General features: G+C 40.0%; 1 protein-coding gene across 7 annotated transcripts in view; it reads left to right on the top strand.

The window, feature by feature from the left end:
* The window catches only part of INPP4A (inositol polyphosphate-4-phosphatase type I A), a 127,212-nt gene that overhangs the window by 60,213 nt on the left and 46,250 nt on the right, over window positions 1–20,749 (top strand). For 5 of the 7 annotated variants that reach the window (XM_080612515.1, XM_080612512.1, XM_080612514.1 and 2 more), the window contains exons 3-7: window positions 14,683–14,740; window positions 17,088–17,306; window positions 18,140–18,184; window positions 19,581–19,699; window positions 19,813–19,929. In XM_080612515.1, coding sequence (XP_080468641.1) covers window positions 17,201–17,306; window positions 18,140–18,184; window positions 19,581–19,699; window positions 19,813–19,929 — 387 coding nt within the window. In that variant the 5' untranslated portion in view covers window positions 14,683–14,740; window positions 17,088–17,200. Of the gene's footprint in view, window positions 1–14,682; window positions 14,741–17,087; window positions 17,307–18,139; window positions 18,185–19,580; window positions 19,700–19,812; window positions 19,930–20,749 lie in introns of those variants that run through there. The other 2 variants (XM_080612513.1, XM_080612516.1) reach the window with 2 other exon arrangements.

Genomic DNA, 20,749 nt, shown 5'->3' with positions numbered 1-20,749 from the left:
AGATGAGCTCTTTGGTAGTTAAGGGTCTCTTCAACAGTATTCTTAAATGGTAGTTGAAGAGAAATTCTGAGGAAAAAAAAGCATTTTGTAAACATTTCAGATATATGTAACACTTAGCAATAGCTTGAAAAGTAGCATTTAATTTCTGGATAACAAACTCTAGTACTTTCTGGTTTACTTCTCTGAAATTTGTCTGTGAGTCAGCGTTTGAAATCCATATGCTATAACAGGAAGAAAGCCTTTTCTATTTTGGATTCATAAATACGACAAATCGGCCTTGTTCTGTATGGTGCCTGTTGGTGCATTTTATCCTCAGACAAACAATGGGTATATGTGTTAACCCATTCGCTTTGATGGGTTAAGTAGTGAAGTCAAAGAGCCCTGGCACAGAGTCTTTTATTTCTTTGAGAAGGAAAGTTGGGAGAGCAATGCTTTCAGGTAGTATTTGATGTGGAAAGAGGAAAAGTGGAAAGAAAAAGTTCTTGAGGACTGTTTTTTCAAGAAGGCACTGCTGGAGCAAAAGTCATTTAGGGAGCAGTGGTTGTAGATCCCCATGGCCAAAACAGACGCCCAGAGCATTGGGAATGAGTGGCCTTAAGTGACTGTATTTTACCATATATGTTTGTTGATACTTATTCAGCTTTACGGAGAAATGCATTTGGTGGTACTGCAGATAGTAATTGAGAGCTTGGATATCTTGTTCTGCAATGAAGAGAAGAGGCAAGCACAGACAAAAGATTTCTCATTATTTTTCTTTAAGTCTTAAAGCAGCTTGTAACTTTCCCCGCACAGCTCCAGTCATCTGGAGCTCCTCTTCTGGGTTGTGTTTAAAAACTGTCCTTTTTCCCCTTCCCCAGGAGCACTAGTAAGTACCAATAAGTACTTGGCGTCCATTACAAAGCATCTTTCATTAGACTAGACAAAATCAGTATGCTAAATAGGAGCCTTACAGAATAGGAAAGATCCCTTCTATGTCCAGCTGCATCCATCACGACAGAGACGGCACTGGCATATTGTAGTTTAGTGTTTTGGCTTTGAAATCATATAGCACAAAAGGAGTAAGGTATCTTCTGTCCTGAGGTCATTTTCCATATTAGTGTTCAAAAAGGAAAATATGAACACGAGAGCTGAAAAGACTGTGATTGTAAAGGTGCCTGAAAAACAGACACAGCAATTACCACATGGTCACAGCTTTCCCAGAACTGAAGAGAAATTCGTAGAATTTTTTCACTATTGACTCCAGGAGTCTGATTTGTAATCTTGGCAAACTAAAGAGTGCTTTCATAATATGACAGATCACATTAGGAAAATCTGTTTGGGTAAGTGTTCACAAACTCTGTACCCACTTATGGAGGAGTGACCTGGGGGCTGTCACTGAGGAGGAAATTAATATGTTTTAACACTAGTTATTTGGATGTCACCGATGTCCACTCCCAGACAATGTAATTTTATCTGCAGTTGTAAAAGATAAAGCTGCAGTTTCATGATGGTCGATGAGAAAATGAACATGAGCCAGCAGTGTGTACTCACAGCCCAGAAAGCCAACCGTATCCTGGGCTGCATCAAGAGGAGAGTGACCAGCAGGTCCAAGGAGGTGATCCTGCCCCTCTACTCTACTCTCATGAGACCTCACCTGGAGTATTGTGTGCAGTTCTGGTCTCCTCAACATAAAAAGGACATGGAACTGTTGGAACAAGTCCAGAGGAGGGCCACGAGGATGATCAGGGGACTGGAGCACCTCCCATATGAAGACAGGCTGAGGAAGTTGAGGCTGTTGAGCCTGGAGAAGAGAAGGCTGCGTGGAGATCTCATAGCAGCCTTCCAGTATCTGAAGGGGGCCTACAAGGATTCTGGGGAGGGAGTATTCATCAGGGACTGTAGTGACAGGACAAGGGGTAACGGGTTCAAACTTAAACAGGGGAAGTTTAGATTGAATATAAGGAAGAAGTTCTTTACTGTGAGGGTGGTGAGGCACTGGAATGGGTTGCTGAGGGAAGCTGTGAATGCTCCATCCCTGGCACTGTTCAAGGCCAGGTTGGATGAGGCCTTGGGTGACATGGTTTAGTGTGAGGTGCCCCTGCCCATGGCAGGGGGGTTGGAACTAGATGATCTTAAGGTCCTTTCCAACCCTAACTATTCTATGATTCTATGACACTTGGCTTTATGCCAGCTTAACTGCAAGCGAAACTGCCCATTTGTGCAGTGGTTATACTTTTAAAATGGAAATGTTGATAAATGTATAAACTTCTGCATCTTCTACCTGACTGTACCACCAAACTTCTTTACCTTCTCACCTCCTCTGAATCTCCGAAAACACTCATCCATTTGTAAGATTAGAGTTTACAGTTCCAATCATTTGAATTAGCTAAACTACTTGTGGGGCTTAGGTCATACAAATACTTCTGTACAGTGGAAGTGTAGAAAACAGTATTTTTGTGACTTTCAGAGTTTATATTGTGAACTGCATACCTGAGGTTGTCTAACAGTCAAATAATTTCATAACCATGATAACTATGTGATTTGGCAGCTTGTTGCATGTGGAGTTCTCCTTAAAGTGTGGTGCTGTATTACCACAGAGCCATCCCTTGGATACTCAGCCTCAGAGCTGTTCAAAATGGAGCAGTTAACAAAGTGCTTGTTGAATGCACACTAATAGCACTGTTCCTGCATCACCCTTTAGTAGCCTGAGTTTTCATAGGAATGCGACACTGTTGTTGCTTCAGTATTAAAAGATCCGCAGGGCTTGGACTGAGTGCTAGCCTCCTGCATTTCAACCAGTGGTCCCTGCCTTCATTCCCCATAGGTAATGCCAGACTCTGATTTTGCTTTAACTTACTTTTATTCAGGTTAGCAAATCGCTTGTTTGGGTTTTTTGGAAGTGTATACCTTATAAAGCACTATTGCCCTGTAGAGTTTCAGCTATAGTTTGGTTTTATTTAATTTGCTGAAAAATGTTTTTTTTTTCCTTAATTGGATAAAGACGTTATTAATAGACTTCCCCTTTTTAGAACTGGAGAATGCCCAGAAAGCCTTTTGCTCATGCTTTCTGAATACAAAATTACTTCTAAATTGAGACCAAACATGGAAGAATGTAGAATATTAAGTGAATAATTTGTGTAGTTCTGAGCAGATGGAAACAATATAAAATGAGGAAAAAAAAAAAAGATTTAGTCCTGACAATCATTGCTGTTTGGTTCTTTTAGTGCTCGAGTTAGTGTTTTGAAATTGTCCATGAACTATGCAAATAAGTTGGTGGGAAGTGACTGAGGAAAGCAAGCCTACGATCAGTAGCTTTAAATTAGCTTGTACCAAAGGATCCTTCCACTGGGAAATTTTCAGGGAGTTTTCAAATCAGAAAAGGTTAAAAGCTATTGATATAAGAGTTTAATAATGTTCCGTTTATTTTTGACATAGTTCTAGCTTGTTTCACTTCAAACACTTAAAAAAATTAGCTGTATGACATTTACTGTTTTAAAATAACTATTTTACAAAGATGCATTACACTGACGTCTCTGATTCACAGTGATTCACTGTGGGCAGGTGATCACTTTATGTCTTCAGTGGAAGCAAGTTGTGCTTGGAGCATAGATGTTATCCCAGTGATCACAAACTGTCCTGACAATGTTATGTCTAGCTCTCATTCTTGCATCTTTAGTCTATAAAAATTGTCTAAATGTAGAGATGAAATCTGCATGACCTGAAAAAGCTGGAAACACTAAAATTAGTGCTCCCCACTGTTCAAAAATTTATCTCCTAAAACACTGGATGACAACAGCATTTGCTGGTACAAGTGAGCAGTGGAGAATGGTGCTAAATTCCACATCTGTGCTGTTACACTCAAAATATTTTTATGTGCAAAGATGAAACGCAATTTATATCTAAAGGCAAGAAGTTGTTGTTATTAAAGTCTTTACCGTTTAATCCAGGAGTCATTGCTCATTGAGATCTAATAATTACAGGAAAAGAGAGAATGCTTCTGTACAGGGGGAGGTCTCAATAGATAACAATACAGTTAAAATTGTTGAACACACAAAGTGTCTACCTCTTTATCGTGCTGTAATGCACACTCTTCCCTAGCTCCTTTAGGTCCTGAGGTGGTTTCATGCTGGTGGTGGGGATGTGGAGGTGTTTTAGCAATTGTCATTATCTGAAGGACCTTAGATGATGATTACAAGATGCTTTTTACAAGGACATATAGTGACAGGACAAGGAGGAATGGCTTTACAGTGAAAAAGGGTAACTTTAGATTAGGTATTAGGAAGAAATTCTTTATCGTCAGAGTGGTGAGGCACTGGCACAGGTTGCTCGGACAAGCTGTGGCTGCCCCATCCCTGGCAGCGTTCAGAGCCAGGCTGGATGGGGCTTTGAGCAGCCTGGTCTAGTGAAAGGTGTCCTTACTCATGCCAGGGGGGTTTGGACTAGATGATCTCTGGAGGTCCCTTCCAACTGAAACTACTCTATGATCCTATGTTGATAGTTTCTTCTTCTTCACTCTAGGACTCACTTGGGATCATTTACATGCTTGCTAACAAGCTTTTAAACTTGGTTCTTTCTTCATTGGTTTGCAGCTCAACATTGCATCCAAATTTACTAAATATGGTACCTTACATACATTTTAGATACTATTTATTCTGTTTATTATCCCTAAATTACGTTTTGTCTGCCTCAAGTCTGCAATTCTTTAGTTAGCTATGGGTGAGCTGTCTCTGAGTGTCAGCTCTGTACCTGATCTTTCTTTATCCTATGCTTGTATTCCTCTCTACCCTGTGTCTCCAGTTCTTAAGGCCTCTGCTATCATACTGGGACTGTATTTTTCTACTCTGCATCATTGTGTTAGAGTTGTAAAATGATGGATGGTTCCATACAAAGATAAACAAAAGTAAAAACCATTTAGCCACAGACATCTGGGCAGTTAGAAAAATTGTTATTACAACTAAACCAAGTTTAATTGCAGGCTAAAACAAAGTACAGGCAGACAGAGAAAAGTTCAGGCAAAGCAAGCCTGAAAGGCCTAAGTCCTCAGGGTTTGCAAGCTCCGCTACAAGGCTTACGGCCAGTAGTCAGTAGTGTTGGCAAAAGTAGTGTAGTATTACAGAGCTATAGGGTAACAGTGCTGCAAGGGCCAATGATGAATTCTGGTAACACTTTAGCTGTCATGTTACCACCATTCGTTAAGTATGGAGGTCTGGATGTGTATGCCCAGCTCAGAAAGTTCCTAGGTGCTTGTGAGCTGAATCTAGGAGTACGAACCTGGAGATGCCTCACAAAATACCAGTACTGCTCATTATACTCTTTTTTCTCAGACTAGCACTGCCTGTTGTCATAGAGGACTCTAGGCTTGAGTAACATTTTTGCTCTAACCCAGTCTTCATATTTAGCTTTTGGTCCCTCCGTTTTGTCAGAAGGCAGTGGATGTAGAAATGTGTGCCCACACTGAGATGAAGTTCAGTATCTTAGTTCAACCTGTTGCTGAAAGTGGCATTAATGAAATGGTGGACTATAAACTTGTGTGGCTGAAAAGAGGGTACGTGTTCTCATCTGGGCTGGAAGAGCAAGATGGGTAGTCGTAGGGAGAAATATAATCTCTGCTGCCTTGCTTTGGAGGTTTGACTACTGAGGTAGGCAGCACGCTTATGCATTTCTCATAAGGTGTGGTGGGAGGCACCAGGAGTTAACGGGAGAAGTTGGTGTCGCTGTTGCTCGCCTTCAGCATGCAAAAATTGAGAGTCAAATATATCAGTCATGAGAGTGAGTTAGTCATGAACTTTAAGAACAGAAAGTAATTTGCGATGCATCCTTCACATTTTCAACCTTTTCTGTATCCATGCAAAATTTGCTTTTAAAAAAAGTGAGATTCAGATAAAGTTGGCCTGTAGTAACATACCAGTTTTATGAAGCATGCTAGTGCTTGGAGAATTGGCAAAACACTGACATTTAGGCTCATAGTTTTGAGCCCCGAGTGCTGCAAAGAACTCAGCACTAATATATGCCCTTTGGCCTTGCATAGCGTTTATATCTTTTTGTGATTGTTGCTACCATCCCTGCAGCAGTTGTTATTTTCAAAAATAAACTTGTGAAGCCCACTGAACTATGTCAGTTCTAAAGATTGATCACTACTAGCACAGTACAAACAAACCAGTAGATTGTAGTTGCAGCTATTTGAAAACTGTTTTTCAAAGCCCTGGACTCCAGAAATCCATGGCCATACCCTATAGGAATTTTTCTCTGGATTTTGGACTGACATGTTTATTACATTTGGTCTGTTAGCAGATGAGAGTGAAAGAAAACAATGTTGTTATAGTCAAATAAAATGTTGCACACCGCAGCTACTCAAGGACTTGCTACCTTTTCTGTCTGAACAGGCCACTTCAACCTGTAATATGTTAGACTAAGGAGCAATGAACCTTCTAAGTAAGTACCCACAATATTTTTTTTTTTGTCCACAGATGTTCATATATCATCTCATTTTACACATTAAACCAATCAGAGTAGTAGAAATATCTTTAGTTACTCTTTCCAAAGTTTGTCTTTTATGTCTTAAAGCTAGGATCATAATATCCACTGCAAGACAATTATTTTGTAATAGCTCCTTTCTTCAATCACATCTCAACAAGGAATATAGTATTTCAGTGAGGCTGAGGGTCAAAGCTGGGGAACTTCGTGAGAATTTTCACAAGTAGAGGACAGTTGTTGAAATATGATATTCTAATAGAAAGCTGCCAATTGTGCATTGGAGAATGATTTATAATCAAATTTGTAGAAAAAGTTCAGTGATATTTGACCTTATTTCCTCTTATGAGGTCACTTCAAAGACACGTGAGACACTTATGATCTATTTTTTGTAGGTCATGTACTTTATTTATTCCAGTTTTGTGCCACTGATTTAGGTCTTTTAAATTCAGCATTCAAATACGACAAGTTTCAATGTATTTTCCAGTATATTTTCAAATGACCCATGTCTGTCAATAGTGTAATCTTTCCTGCATGGCTGTGTTTCAGTAGCTCTGCTACAAGTTAAGAATCCATTTGGTAAATGATACTGTAGTGACAGGACAAGGGGTAATGGGTTTAAACTTAAACAGTGGAGGTTCAGGATAGGTATAAGGATGTTCTTTACTGTGAGGGTTCTGAGGCACTGCAACAGGTTGCCCAAAGAAGTGGTAAATGCTCCATCCCTGGCAGTGTTCTAGGCCAGGTTGTAAAGTCTTGGACGACATGGTCTAGTGTGAGGCGTCCCTGCCCATGGCAGGGGGATTGGAACTAGGTGATCTTAAGGTCCTTTCCAGCCCTAACCATTCTATGATTCTGTGATTGTCAGGTCCGATGAGCAACAGTTCAGTTTATACTTCCCGTGGACTTTGCTTTTTACAAGTGTGGTGAAATGTACCTTTTCTCACAATTAACTTTATTCCTTGTTAAAAACACTAGGCAAATATGTTGATCAGCAGAGGTAATTGGCGTGGTCCCATTACAGCTTTCTATGAACTATTTCACTGGGCCTTGCTTACATATTCCTGTTTCTTTTTTCTTACCTAAATTATAGATGTACTGTCTGCTGCTGATAATTCTCATCAGCTTAGCCACTAAAATAAAACTATCGTTGTTGATGTTGAAGTATAGAAATGTTGGTTTCTCTGAACTCTTAACCTGTCTTTTCTGAAGAGCATCAGTCGTGGTCTTCCTTGTGACCTGCAATGGGCAGATGGTGACATTGTAAAAAATGTTTTTTTAATGTTTTCTGGCTTTGTCGTGAAATGAAATTGTGGCTTCCTTTTCTGAAAGAGAGGTGTCTACAGCAGTTCCTTGCCTATAGCAGAAGCACTTGAGCAAATTGGTGTATCTCAGACCCTGTCACTTGATTTCCCACTTCCCTTTCTTGTTGGCCTTGATCTGAATACAGCTGCTGTAAGTGTCTCGTAAAGGACAGAGGGAGTGTATATGTATTTGTGTATGCCTGTGGGAGGGGGGTATCGGGTGCAGGGAAGAACTGGGACAGCAGATGTGCATCCACCAACCCAGAGTACACCTGCTGCATTGCGCAACGCAAACACAGGGTAACGTAGTCCCTTTAGTCATCCCTGAGTCTGCTCTTGCTCCTCCCCAGTGCTTGTGCTCCTGAATTTTTGAATGTGCAAATGTTTTTGAGTATAAAAAGGCTGCATCTTGCTCAAGACCCACTCAGAAATAGTTTTATTTATTCTTTCAGTGTCTGTCTTGAGGCATAGCTGATGGCTGGCAGGTGATGAGCAATGTCTTTTGCTCTGTATAGTCTTGAGTCCTACCACTTCTTGAGAAGCAGCTTAGCAATTCATCCTTCCTCAAACCCAGCAGCCATACTCCCTTTTGGCTGTCATCTCGGCTCACATCTGCCCTTTTTCTTGCTGGTGGAGAGCCTTTTGTGAAACTCCATAGTTTCTCCTCACAACTTGCGCAAGAAAGCAAACCAACTGTTGGGAGTCTTTGGCCCAGATCCTAGGAATCTGGACAGGGTTTTCTGGATGGGTTTGAAGTCTTTGACAGGGCCAGCAAAGTGGGGTCTGCATACTGTCTAAATAAGATTGTCAAGGAAAATACTTTCAGAAACTGGCAAGACACTGGTGCAGCACACACACACGTACACACCCCCATCGTATCTTACAGGGTGATATTACTGTTAACTCACAGGGTAGGACTGGCATGAAAAAGGATTCCTTTCACTGGGACAGTTGTCCCACCAAGGCATTGAAATGGGAGCAGTGGGAAGCATAGACTATTGTTGCTCTGTGTGGTGCTGGATTCTTATGCTGCCAGCATCCCACCACTTGTTTACATGACTCCAGAAAGGAATCCAGGGAAGAGCCGTGCCGTCAGCATCTTGGCCTGCAGCAACCCCCTCTGAGCCCATTGATTAGAAAGATCAGGGTAAACACACAAATAATTTTATTTTCTAGGAATTAAAAATGAAAACAGCACAAAGGGATCAGATATCTGGAACCAAAAAATAATTATTTCATTTGAGAAGACGTCTGGTTTTGTGACCATTAGACATAGCTTAGGCATGCATTGTATAAGAAAAAGAAATGTATAGATCAGGAATACACACACAAAACACGGTTCAGGAATACAAAATGATGGAGAAATATGCATCTTTTTAAGCAAGTTTTTATTATAGTATAAGACTTTAGTTCTGCTGTGCTACCTAAAATCATGGTAATATTTATTTTAAATTTTCTAAATACTTGACACCGTTTCATTTTGTGAGTCAGTTATGTCTTGTTGGAATCATGTATGTTAGAGAAAGAATTCACTCATTTCTCATTCGTCTTTGGATGCTGTTACGTATTTTTAAATTTAGATAAACTTTTTAAACAGTAAATATGGGAATCACAGCAAGTCAGACCAGTGCCACATAAAAATCAAGAGTGCTTGGGAGATTTTCCCATTGTGCCTGTGACACAATGGAGCATTCCTTCTGTGTAGGAAAATGTAGTGTCAGGAAAGTAAACAAACGTTTAGACTGTGACCCTGGAGCACAGTCCTGTTGCATAGGTGAAGCACAATGGTTCTGGAGCATTGTGATCCCATCAAACACTTAGAGGACAGTGCTAACCGTAGCCTGTGAGTCCAATAATTCCCTAGACTTTTTGTTGTAATCCAAGCTTGACCAAAACTTCCGATTACAGATGTAGTGAACCTGAAACTGTTCAGTGCTTTTATCCCTCTGTGTCTTCTGTGGTCCCACTCTCATTGCCTGTATGTTGGAGGATATTTTACTGCCATCTGTCTGGAACCAACAGCAGTATGTGTGTCTGGGTCATCTCCATTTCAGGTCATAAACTGTTTGAGGTTTTTTTTTTTTTTGTTGTTGTTGTTGTTGTTGTTGTTGTTTTTTTTTTTGTTGTTGTTGTTGTTTGTTTTTTTTTTTTGTTTTGTTTTTGTTCCTCTACCCCAGCCCTTCCTGCAGCAGCAGGAGCTCAGAGACAGGGTTAAGCTGTTTGTTTTTCCAGTTAGAGCAATTGCTCTTTCTGCACTGTGAGCATCATGGTTATGATGAAAGACTGCTTGACAAGAGGCAGGCTGTAGGATTGTGTTCAGAGGGCCATCAAATTCAGAAATGTGTTTCCAGTCCAAAGTCCTCAACAGAAAATCTGTCCCCTGCCCTCATGGGCTTTTCCATGTCTGTGTAGGCAGTGTGAGAACCTGGGGTCATGAGGAAGGTCAACCCACGCGCAGGAAATTTCACCTCAATGTACCCAGCATGTTTCTTGTGAAGAGGGTAAAGATTAATCTAGGATAAAGACCATTTGTAAGCTGTTTCAGTTTCTGTTGGTAAAACAACAGAGAAGGCTGAGAGGGTTGTACTTCAAACTGCTCTCATTTTCCATGACACTCTGTTATGCTCAACTTGATGAAAGCTGTTCTACAAAGTGAAACAGAACTGTGCATTTTCATTTTCCTTTTTAGTCAGCAAATGTGTGTGTTACAAATGCTCACTTCCACCTGTGGGTGTACATATTTTTGACTCATAGGAGGACTACAGGAGAAGCGGAAGTGTTGTGATGACAAATGAATTTAAAACAATGTCTCATTAATTTAAGAATGCTAATTCCATTTCAGCTGTGAATATAGACAAATAGTTTTAATTTGCACAAAAACCTAAGTGGCCTAAATTACTGTTTTCTATTAAAAGTACTCAAATGTATTAAAGAGATAAAAGTAGGGTTTTAGAGTAATTGAGTTTGCTAGAGTTCATAGCAGGAAAAGATAGAAAAAAAAAGTTTGTGACTTACACGTTTTTCTATAAGGGAGAGGGTAGACAGGAAAGCAAAGAGAAAGCAAGCTACTTTCTGCTGCTGAAATGACCTTTTATCTAAATATCACTGAAAGGTTGCATTTGGATATTTCCATGCTGCACAAATACATTCATTGTATCTTGTGGTAGCTTATATCATTTTCTTGTGGAAGACTTTTCCCTGTTCTTGCTGAGGTTACCCACTTGCATAGGATACTCAGGAGGGCTTTAGAAAGTGGCAAGAAGGCTCTTTAGGGCAAACTTATTTTTTTGTCCTTTGTAATCAAGATTATGGTCCTTGGGAGAGAGAGACGTTCAGCCAGCTTGTGAGGGGAACTTAGACTTAAGGAGGAGACTGAGAGGAAGAAATACAGGCTCTTTGCTGACAGACTAGCACCCGTCCAAGTATGTTTTTGGAGGGGAAGTAGTTTCAGTGGGAGGCAAAAATCTGTATTGGATGCGAGCACCACTTGCTTTCTTTTGACTTCCCAAATAGCATGGTAAGGGATATGTCCTAGATCATGGAGTGACTGGAGTGAAACTTTGCTGTCAGCCTATGGATCTGCAGTAGACACAGTCTGTGTTGCCATCCCCATGAGTTTGGTTGAAGGAAAGAATCATGCTCAAGGTGTTTGTGCTGGTTTTGACTGGGATAGAGTTAATTAAGGGCTGAACCCAGCACTGATGACACAGGGCTGTTTCAATTATTGCTGAGCAGTCTTACACAGAGTCAAGGTCTTTTCTGTTCCTCATACAACTCCATCAGCGAGTAGGCTGCTGGTACACAAGGAGCTGGGAGGGGACAAAGCCAGGACAGCTGACCCCAAGGACCAAAGGGATTTTCCACACCATATGGCATCATGCTCAGCACATAAAGCTGGGGGAAGAAAAAGGAAGCAGGGGACATTCAGAATGATGGTATTTGCCTTTCCAAGTAACTGTTAAGCATGACAGAGCCCTGTTTTCCTGGAGGTGGCTGAACTCCTGCCGGCTGATGGGAAGTGATGAATTAATTCCTTGCTTTGCTTTACCTATTAAACTGCCTTTTATCACAAGCCACATGTTTTCTCACTTTTACCCATCTGATTTTCTCCTCCATTCCAACAGGAAGGAGTGAGCGAGCAGCTATGTGGGGCTTGGTTGCCTGCTGGGGTTAAACCAGGGCACTGTCAAACTCATGGCTCTGAGCTTTGCTGCTGTTGTGATCTATGTGAGATTCAGGACATGCAGTCTCTCATTAAATGAGACAGAAAAGTGAAGTGCTTCTGACACTGTAAAAAAAGAAGAAAGCTCTTAATTGGTGTCAGTCTTAGCAGGCTTTTGCTGGAACCTGTGTCCTTTGAGCTGATGTTCTGCCCTTGAGCTGCCTTTTCAGCCATGAGTGATAGGGTTGATCCAGACATTCACTTCAGACCCTGTAGCATGTTTAATAAAGTTCCTTGCATCTTCTTTGAAATTGCTGTTGGAGATGGAATGCTGGAATTGTTGGAAGATTGGTCTTGAGCCAACATGACGAATGTTGTTTCACTACCGAGGTTTTCTGTGGTTGAAGGTTAAAATTTGTAAGGTTCGGAGAGTGAACTTTGCAGTCCAGTGAGTCCTGACAGTGGTAAAACTAATTGAAGTTCAGTAAGTACCTCACAATTACTTTTTCCCTCCCTCTTGGAGGTGGTGGTGAACTTGTAGTAGGATTATATCCCCATTTTTAAAGAAGCATTAAAGAGACTGTCACAATCTCCCTTTCTCTTACTCTCTTCATATAGATGTATCAGTAACATTTAGTATTCTGCTGCTGTGGCATTTTCTGCTTTGGCATGCCTCTTCACTGGATCAAATGCTATAAGCCCAGAGCAGTGTGGCAGTAGGAAAGTCTTAAAGTAGACTTTGATTTAGTCTGTAATTGGAGTAGCCTCATTCTCCTGCTTATTGATGTGTGAATTGGAAAAATCTTGTTTCTTACGGTTGTAAAATGAGTGTCAAAAAAGTGGGTGTTGAGGTGAAAAAAGGTTTGATCTCACTTGACATGTTTGTTTCAAGGAGTAGTTTGGTAGGAAATTTGTTTTTTCCAAGAAGGGAACAGACTAAAGAGAACAGAGATAAGGAGAATATTGGCTGGTAGTTATATACAACCTAATCATTAAGGGATTATTTAGGGGCTGAGATAATCATTGTTTTTGCTTGAGATTTTTTAAGCAGTCAGAGTGAGACCAAATGTCTGAAACTTTCAGGCCTGTAGGATGTGAGGCCATGCAGCTGAGCAGAGTGGCATTTGCTTCGCATGACCAACTGCCAGGACTGAAGGCAGCAGCCCAGAAGTGGCATCTGATGAAGATCTTTTCTTTTGATTATTAGTTTTTGTGCTAATAGAGCACCCAATAAATATTTACATAATAGAAGGAAGTCTTGTTCAGGAGCTTTTCTGCACAATGAAAGTGACCCTTGGGGGTCAACAGCAGCTTTTCATACTTCTGTTGAAGCCACAGTTGAAAACTGGGCTTGCAGCAAAACCTCATGAAGTGAAAAAGTTGCACACATTGCCAACGTCCACTGTCTGCAGTATTAGTAAGGGCAGAGCCAAAGACTATGTGTAGCTGCATCATGCCATCTTCAGGATAGGGTTTGTTTGGACATGAATTACATCAGCCTTTGGGATTGCTGGCTGTGGAACTGGAACCAGTGTTTGGTACCATCTAAGGGAGCTATCCGGTATGTTAATATTACCTTTCTTTTGGTGGGAATCCTACCTCCACCTATTACAAAGTTGTAATTGTTGAAATGGTTGTAATTCAAGAGAGTGGTCAGAGCACCTGTCGGTTGGGTCATGTCAGCCTATGCAGTGAACAGAGGGAAGTCACCGCTGCCTGAGCTGGCACAGCAGTGTGAGGGATCCGGTTTGCCCAGCTGCAGCATCAGGCCTAACCTTGTCACCTAAATTCTTTCTATAGTTAGAGAGAGGAGGAGAGGTACGTGTGGTGATTCATCCCACCTACCTTGGAAAACAGTGACTCATTCTCTGGAAGTACCTATGTCTCACCATTGACTATATAGAGACCCTGGGCAGTGAGCTGAGATCAGGTACCTGCCTCCTGTGCAGTTTAGCTGAGATAAAAGACCTTTCTATAAGTGATAAGAGCTTATACCTATGTTCTTAAATAGTCTTGGGTAATTGGTAGGGCTGGTGATTAAATTAAAAAGCTCAGACTGGACTTCTCTATCTCTTTTTTTGTAGTATGGCATACATGAGAGATCTTTAAAAGTGTAGCCTATTAATGTATATGTACTTGAATGAGATGGTACTACTAGCAATTCCAAACCTTCAGTTAACACATAGTAGTTTAAAAATAATTCACTTTTCCTGTATGATTATTGGTAGCTGTTCAGAGAAGCCTGCCTCACATAGTAGGTTCAGTCAATGGAGAGAAAGCCCTACATTTTCATCTCTTGAACTTCTGGGGTTTGACACAGGATCTTTTCTCCTGACAGTGGTTATAACTCTTCCAAGCAGCAAAATTTGGTACGTTTAACTAGAGAAAAGCAAGCATAGTAACAAGTCTCATACTCAAGATATCATATACATTCCTTTTTCTTAATGGCACCAAGCCTTTCAGTAAGCATGTTAACATATGTTTCTTACAGCTATTCTACCCACTCACCAAATGCTGACCAAGTCAGGCCTTTTCAGCATAACCTTATTTCTTTGTGCTCTTGCTTTGACTGGCTATTGCTATGATTGGTGAGGTTCAGCAGAGGATCATGCTCTTTTTGTTTCTTCATTTTAGTAAACATTAATGTGAGAGCTATTAATCAGAAGTTAAATTTACAGTTAATCTAAGAATGGTACTTGCCTGTTGTGATTTGTGCTGTATAAAAAGATTTATTATTTATGCTGATTATTTTGTTAATTTTTTTAGATGTGGACTTAACTGATGATACACAAAGTCCCTCCACACATGAGGAAAAGAGCCCTCTGTAAGTATGATCAGTGTAAGCTGAAAATTATCATTAGGCGAGAAATTAATATTGCAATTTAAATGAATAGTTGAGAACTTAACCTTGAAAATTTATTATGCTCAGTAATAACTTAAATAGAAATAGTTTCAAAGCAAATACCTGACCCTATGATAACTTCTCAAGGATTTACCCTTTTTAAGGTTGTCAGCAACTACAGACATTTTAGCCGAAAAACATCTGGACTCTTTAACCTAACTGCTCTCTGATCTGTATCTATGTGAACTGCTAGTTATTCTTTAATTAAGGTATCTGTAGGATTTGGGGGAAGGAGCTATAGCATCCTGTCTAAATTTCTGCAAGCACATTTTGTAGGTATTCTGTTTCATTAGTCTTCTGTTTCATTAGGTTAGGTTTAATGGGCTTGCAAACCATGAAACACTACATTACCTAAAGAATGAACCAAGGAAAACCAACTGCTGAAAAAAGAAAAAATAATTAGGAGAATGGAAAGACTTGGAAACTGGCAAATAATTTTGAGGGAAGTTTTATTTGACCAAATCTTAGGGCATTCAGTACTATTCGAGAAAGACCAGTGGCTCACTAGCCATTTAACCACTTGAAAGAGATTGAACTTTGGAACACCCAGGTTGGCCAGAGGCGTTACAGCCAGTGTGTAAAATCAACTGGACACAGTCCTGAGCAACTTGCTCTAATTGATGCTGCTTTTGAGCGGGGGCTTGGATTAGATGAACTCCAGAGATCCCTTCCAAGCTCAGCTGTTCTGTGATTATGTATGAATTGGAAAACTGCCTGCTTTAATTTTTGTCTGTCATTAATTATATCTCTAAGCAGTGTTGTTTTGTATGCTGTCTCTGAGTTTCAAAGCTTTTAGGGATGGGATGTTCAGAGCTGTCAATTTCTGCTTCTTCCACTCAAGAGTTCTCTCTTTTCCTATTTGGAATTGGCTTACGACATTATACTGTATAAAGCTGAGTTGAATCACCAAGGCAAATTATTTGTTCTGACTGGCAACAGACTGACCTGTCTAGTGGACGCAGCTGAAAATCCTTCCTCCCTGCAATGAGCTTGCCGTTTAAATCTCATTCCTAAGCTCATGTAGATGACCAGGGTTGTGTTTAGTTCAGTTGTCAGAGGTGCTTAATTTGCATCTGAGTTTCAGATGTCCAGTGAACCAGTGCTATTTAAGAAGATGCTTGAGTTCCTGTGGAAAGGGGAAGATTCTTTTCAAATCCTCCAGAGGGAGATACTGACTAGTTAAATTCAGAGACTTAAGTTAGGCAGTTTGAGTGTTCCTTTGGAGGGCTTCAGTTTTGAAACACCTATTTTAAACATAAGTAAAAGCTAGGTGCTTTATTTAATTAGATTGCATCTTGCCCATTGTTAGGTCCATCAACCTAAAAGGAAAAGAAATACACTCCCATTTTGCAGCATGTTTCAAATATTGTAAAATAAATGAGGGGCTCCTGTGAAGGTATTAGTCACTGTATTACTACCTTTCAGGTTTATCAGATTTTACTCCTAGTCTCTCTTCCTAAATGAATGGAGTTTGTCGTAATAGTATGAAATGAATGCTAAAGTTCCGTAACTGCAATGCTAGTGTGGCTGTCAGAAGGAACATTCAAATTTATCAGCTAGACCAAAAGCACCGCATATAACAATGTAACAAAATTTGCTATATGCTTTGTGTTTCTTTGCTACCATAACATTTCAGTTTATAGGAATTGTGAAGGGAAGAGCAGCTGTCATGGATGTCTGTAAAGCAGTAAAGTTTAGGGTGAAGGAAAAGCACAGCAGGCATCCCTTTTTACTTTCCATCACCATCCCAGAATTTCAGCCTTGCTCTGACCCAGTAGGTTGTATTTATGGTTTTCAACATCCCTACATGGCAGTAGAGCCTGGAACAACAGTGTGTGGACACTAACAGCATTTCCTGCCCTTTTGTTCTGCATTCTGCTGACCCGTTGTCCCTTTGTCCTTATCCCTTGTCCTACCTCTGCAGACAGAGGCCCCATCTGATGAATTTACTTTCATAAATTACTTCATTAAGGATGGTTTAATTACTTAGACAAAGGAGAAGAGCAGCTGGTCTGTTAACGGATCTCTCAACCCCCATTCTCTGACAGAAGAGCCTTTCTTGCATGTGGTACAGTCTGCAACAATTTGCAGTAAAATGCTACAGATGTACAGCTCATGCAAATTGAGTTATTGTGCATTTTATCTGCCTTGAGTGTTTTATTTGAATGACCTGAGGCAATTTTATGGCCCTAGGTTTGCTGCTGTTAGAAAACCAGTAGCTGATAGTGGCCTAAAATTTTGGCATGTTTTTTCTCTCTTTATTGCTTAGCTTGGTAATGTTAGAGGAATAGCAATTGGAGACAGCCTACTGCACTCTGCTACTCTGTAAGACAAACATCAGCAAAGCCAAGCAGCAAGAAAAGAAGGGTTCTTCATGACAAAATGACAGCAAGAGAACACAGTCCCCGCCATGGTGCAAAATCGCGCACTGTGCAACGGGCCTCCACTATTGATGTCACCTCTGAAATGCTAGGCCTTTCTCTGGCAGGTATGTACCTTCTTGTCAGCTATTGCTCTATTGCTCCTTTCAGAATTCTACCCTGTACTAACATTGGGCTTTTTCTTTTAATCCCTGAAGATGTAGATATGCCTGGTTAGCTGGAGGGAATTAAAAAAAAAAAAAAAAAAAAATTAAAAAATCTTAAACTTACCATTTTTAAAATAGACAAAACATTAAAATTTGAGAGGGGAGTAAAAAAAGAAATTAAACTAGATTTTGTGCAGTTATGTTTATCAGTCAAAAATAAGAAACAGGAAGACAAAACAACAAAAGAATGCCAAGGTCTAGGAAGAGTCTTGGCAACCTCCTTGTCTGACATTGTATAAAATTTTCAAGAGAGTTGAGGGGCTGAGAATTTTCTCCCTTTTATGGTGAGTAAATTAGGATTTGTACCCCCCAGAGGCCTTCTTTGATTAGTGAGAGAGACAGGTACTTTCAAACTTTCCCCTATTTACTGATCACAGAGGAGATGTAGCTGATTTAGTGATTTGGAGTAAATTGTGGCTCAAACACAAAGTGGCTTTAATGCTGTTGGTTTTTACTGACTTTCAGTATGTTATATTCCCATATTCCAAATGAATAGTTCTACATATTTTAACATGTTTTATAAAATGAGATCATCTCAGGTTTCTTAGATAATTTTTAGATACCAAAGATTAGCTAATAAGTATTTTAAATACCAGTCATGGCTCATTCAATTAAAAATACAGTTTTCTTTCCTATAAAATTGAATTTCTTTCTCTGCATGACTGCAGCTTCAGGAAAGGATTCACATGACAGCAGTGTTTGGCTAATCTTGTGTTAATTTTTCTGATTTACAGGAAATATTCAGGATCCAGATGAGCCGATTTTAGAGTTCAGTTTAGGTAGGCTTAGTGATTTTTATGCTAATTTTGATGATACATGCAATTGAGTATGTGTGCGGTTTTGTAGTTGTTGATTTTGAAGTGCTTTTCATATAGTAAGGATTGAAACTTTGATTTTTATGGAAATGTGGTACAGTTTTCTTGCTGCCTGAACAGTATCTTTTGATAAGCAGCCAGCAGTTCTTGAAAGTCTGTAGTTAAAACATCTGTCCTGTAAAATTTAAAATATTTGCTATATGAATGTAATTTTTTAATGTTTGGTTTGTTTATGTGAAGGTATTGTGAAGCTGTCTTCAGTCTCAGTATATCAGCACTTCAGAAGTATCTCAGTATGCCACTTTCCTGTGGCCTTTGTTATCAAGGGATAATTCGACATGCAGAAGTGACCTAATTTCTAAGATGGTTAAATTTGGACAAGAACCTTGTGTATTAACTCACTTCACTGGAACAATAAGTGAAAAATATTTGCTTCATGAGAATTCAGTTCACATTTTCAAGTACAGCATGGTTTTCTAAGCCTAACAGTGGACTAATGTTTGGAAGGTTAGGCTGTTAACAATATGCATGAAATGAAAAATGAGAACATTTTCTCAGATGTAATCATGTTACGAATCTTAAGAATTAGAGCTGAGTAAGGTACTTTGGATATTTTCAGATAAATTAAAATATTGAGAACTGCAGAGCTAGTTAGTATACATTTAAACATTTTGCTTGCCCAGGTAAATTTCAGAGTTAAATTTCAGTACCTAGCAGGTGGCCTTGGAGTCAGACCACACTGTAGTTACCTGTATCTAGCTAGATAGAATTTGGCACTGAAGTTTAATATAATTGTGTAGAGTCACTCACTGAGATTTTTGGTAGTTATTTGTTACTCACCGTAGCCCCTTCACAGCAGTTAAACTCACAATATCATTTTAGAGGAAATAAATTGCTGTCCTTTTACAATTACAGGCTAGTTCTTCACATAGTAGAGCTGCTTGATCAATGTTTAAGCACTTCTATTGGTTCTCTATGGCAAAATGCCGTTTGGTAATGGGCTTAATGGAGCGTGACTTCAAATCAAATACAGCCATGCTCAGGAGATTCCCAGAGGAAAACTTATGTTTGTACGCTGTTCTAATAAGTTGTGCCAGGGGCATGGATAGGCAGGTGTTAGAAGAGAACAAGTTTAAATTACAGCTCTACAGCTTGGAGCCAAACTGATCTGATTGCATGTTTAATGTTTGTATGCACAAAGGTGAGTGCACATTTACAGTCTGGTGGTAGAAAGAATATTGGGCCCTTCATGGGTTTATTGCTCAGGGTATATAATAATCTTTTCTGCAAATGTAAAGTCTTAACAGCAGTATGAAAAAGAGCCTGTATCTAAATTTATTTATTTATTGCATACCTAAAGCTTGCAGTGAGCTCCTAACTCCATCGCTAGATCGAAAACCAAATAGTTTTGTAGCAGTGAGTGTAACGACACCTCCTCAGGCATTCTGGACGAAGCATGCACAGACAGAAATTATTGAGGTAAGTGGTGAGGTACTCCTGGATTAGACTTAAAATTGAAGCTAACGAAGGAAGCATTTTTTCCTAACAAATACCACCTTGCATTAATTTTTGACCTTTTCTTATGATTACAGGGAACAAGTAATCCTATCTTTCTAAGCAGCATTGCCTTTTTCCAAGACTCTCTTATCAATCAAATGACACAAATCAAACTCTCTGTGTATGACGTCAAAGATAGATCTCAGGGAACAGTAAGTTTTCTTTATTTCATTGCTTGCTGTGTCAGTGTTAAGCAAGGAAATGAGAGGCAAGAAGATAAAACTAGTAGGGTTTGTGGAAGAAAGCAAAATGGTGTAGCAGCACTGATCCTGGAGAAAGCAAGATGGGTAGGGAAAGGAGGGACAAATGCTGTGGCAGAGTGGGGAGCATTGCTGGTTTTCTCAAATAAGGCTTGTCTGCAGCAAGTTTGGGGAACACCGATATAAATGAAGAAGTCCTGTCACTTTTATGTTGTGGACCTCTTTACTGAACTAGATAATGAGTGGGATCCAGCACCCTTAACTGAGGCCTTTGACCTCTGCCAAAATGTTGGGCCTGTTGGGCCCTGATGAAACAGTCCTGAACAGAGCTGCTAATTCTAGAAATTGCCCTACCCTGATAACCTTAGTGATTTTGTTCAGGGGTAAAATTTGTTTCCTTACTGAGAAACGTTTAACTGCCAGCCCTCTCGTGTAACTACATGTATCTGAGTGCAACTCAGCCATTTATTTTCAGACTGTTGCCAAAAATACAGTTGCAAGCCCCATGTAGGCTTCCTTAAGGGCAGGAGAGCTGTCCCTCTCTGTACAGTGCTTCCTAGGGAAAAGGGAAGAGGTAAGTTCTTCAGGAGGAGCCAGGTTTGGGTCAGGGAGGGACTATGAATGTAGACCTAGTCTGTCTGAGTCCTATTCAGTCATTGCTTTCAGCGTTCCTGTATTGCTGGGCCTGAACTTATATATATTGAGGTACCTCCTCTCAAATCCTAGGGAAAGAAAAACGCTTACTGTCCTCCAGTAGAAAAAGGATTTTTAA

Source organism: Psittacula echo (assembly GCF_963264785.1).
Source record: "Psittacula echo genome assembly, chromosome: 3".
NCBI lineage: Eukaryota > Metazoa > Chordata > Aves > Psittaciformes > Psittacidae > Psittacula > Psittacula echo.
The sequence above is the reverse complement of the archived record's forward strand: the minus strand, read 5'-3'. Positions and strand labels throughout refer to the sequence as shown.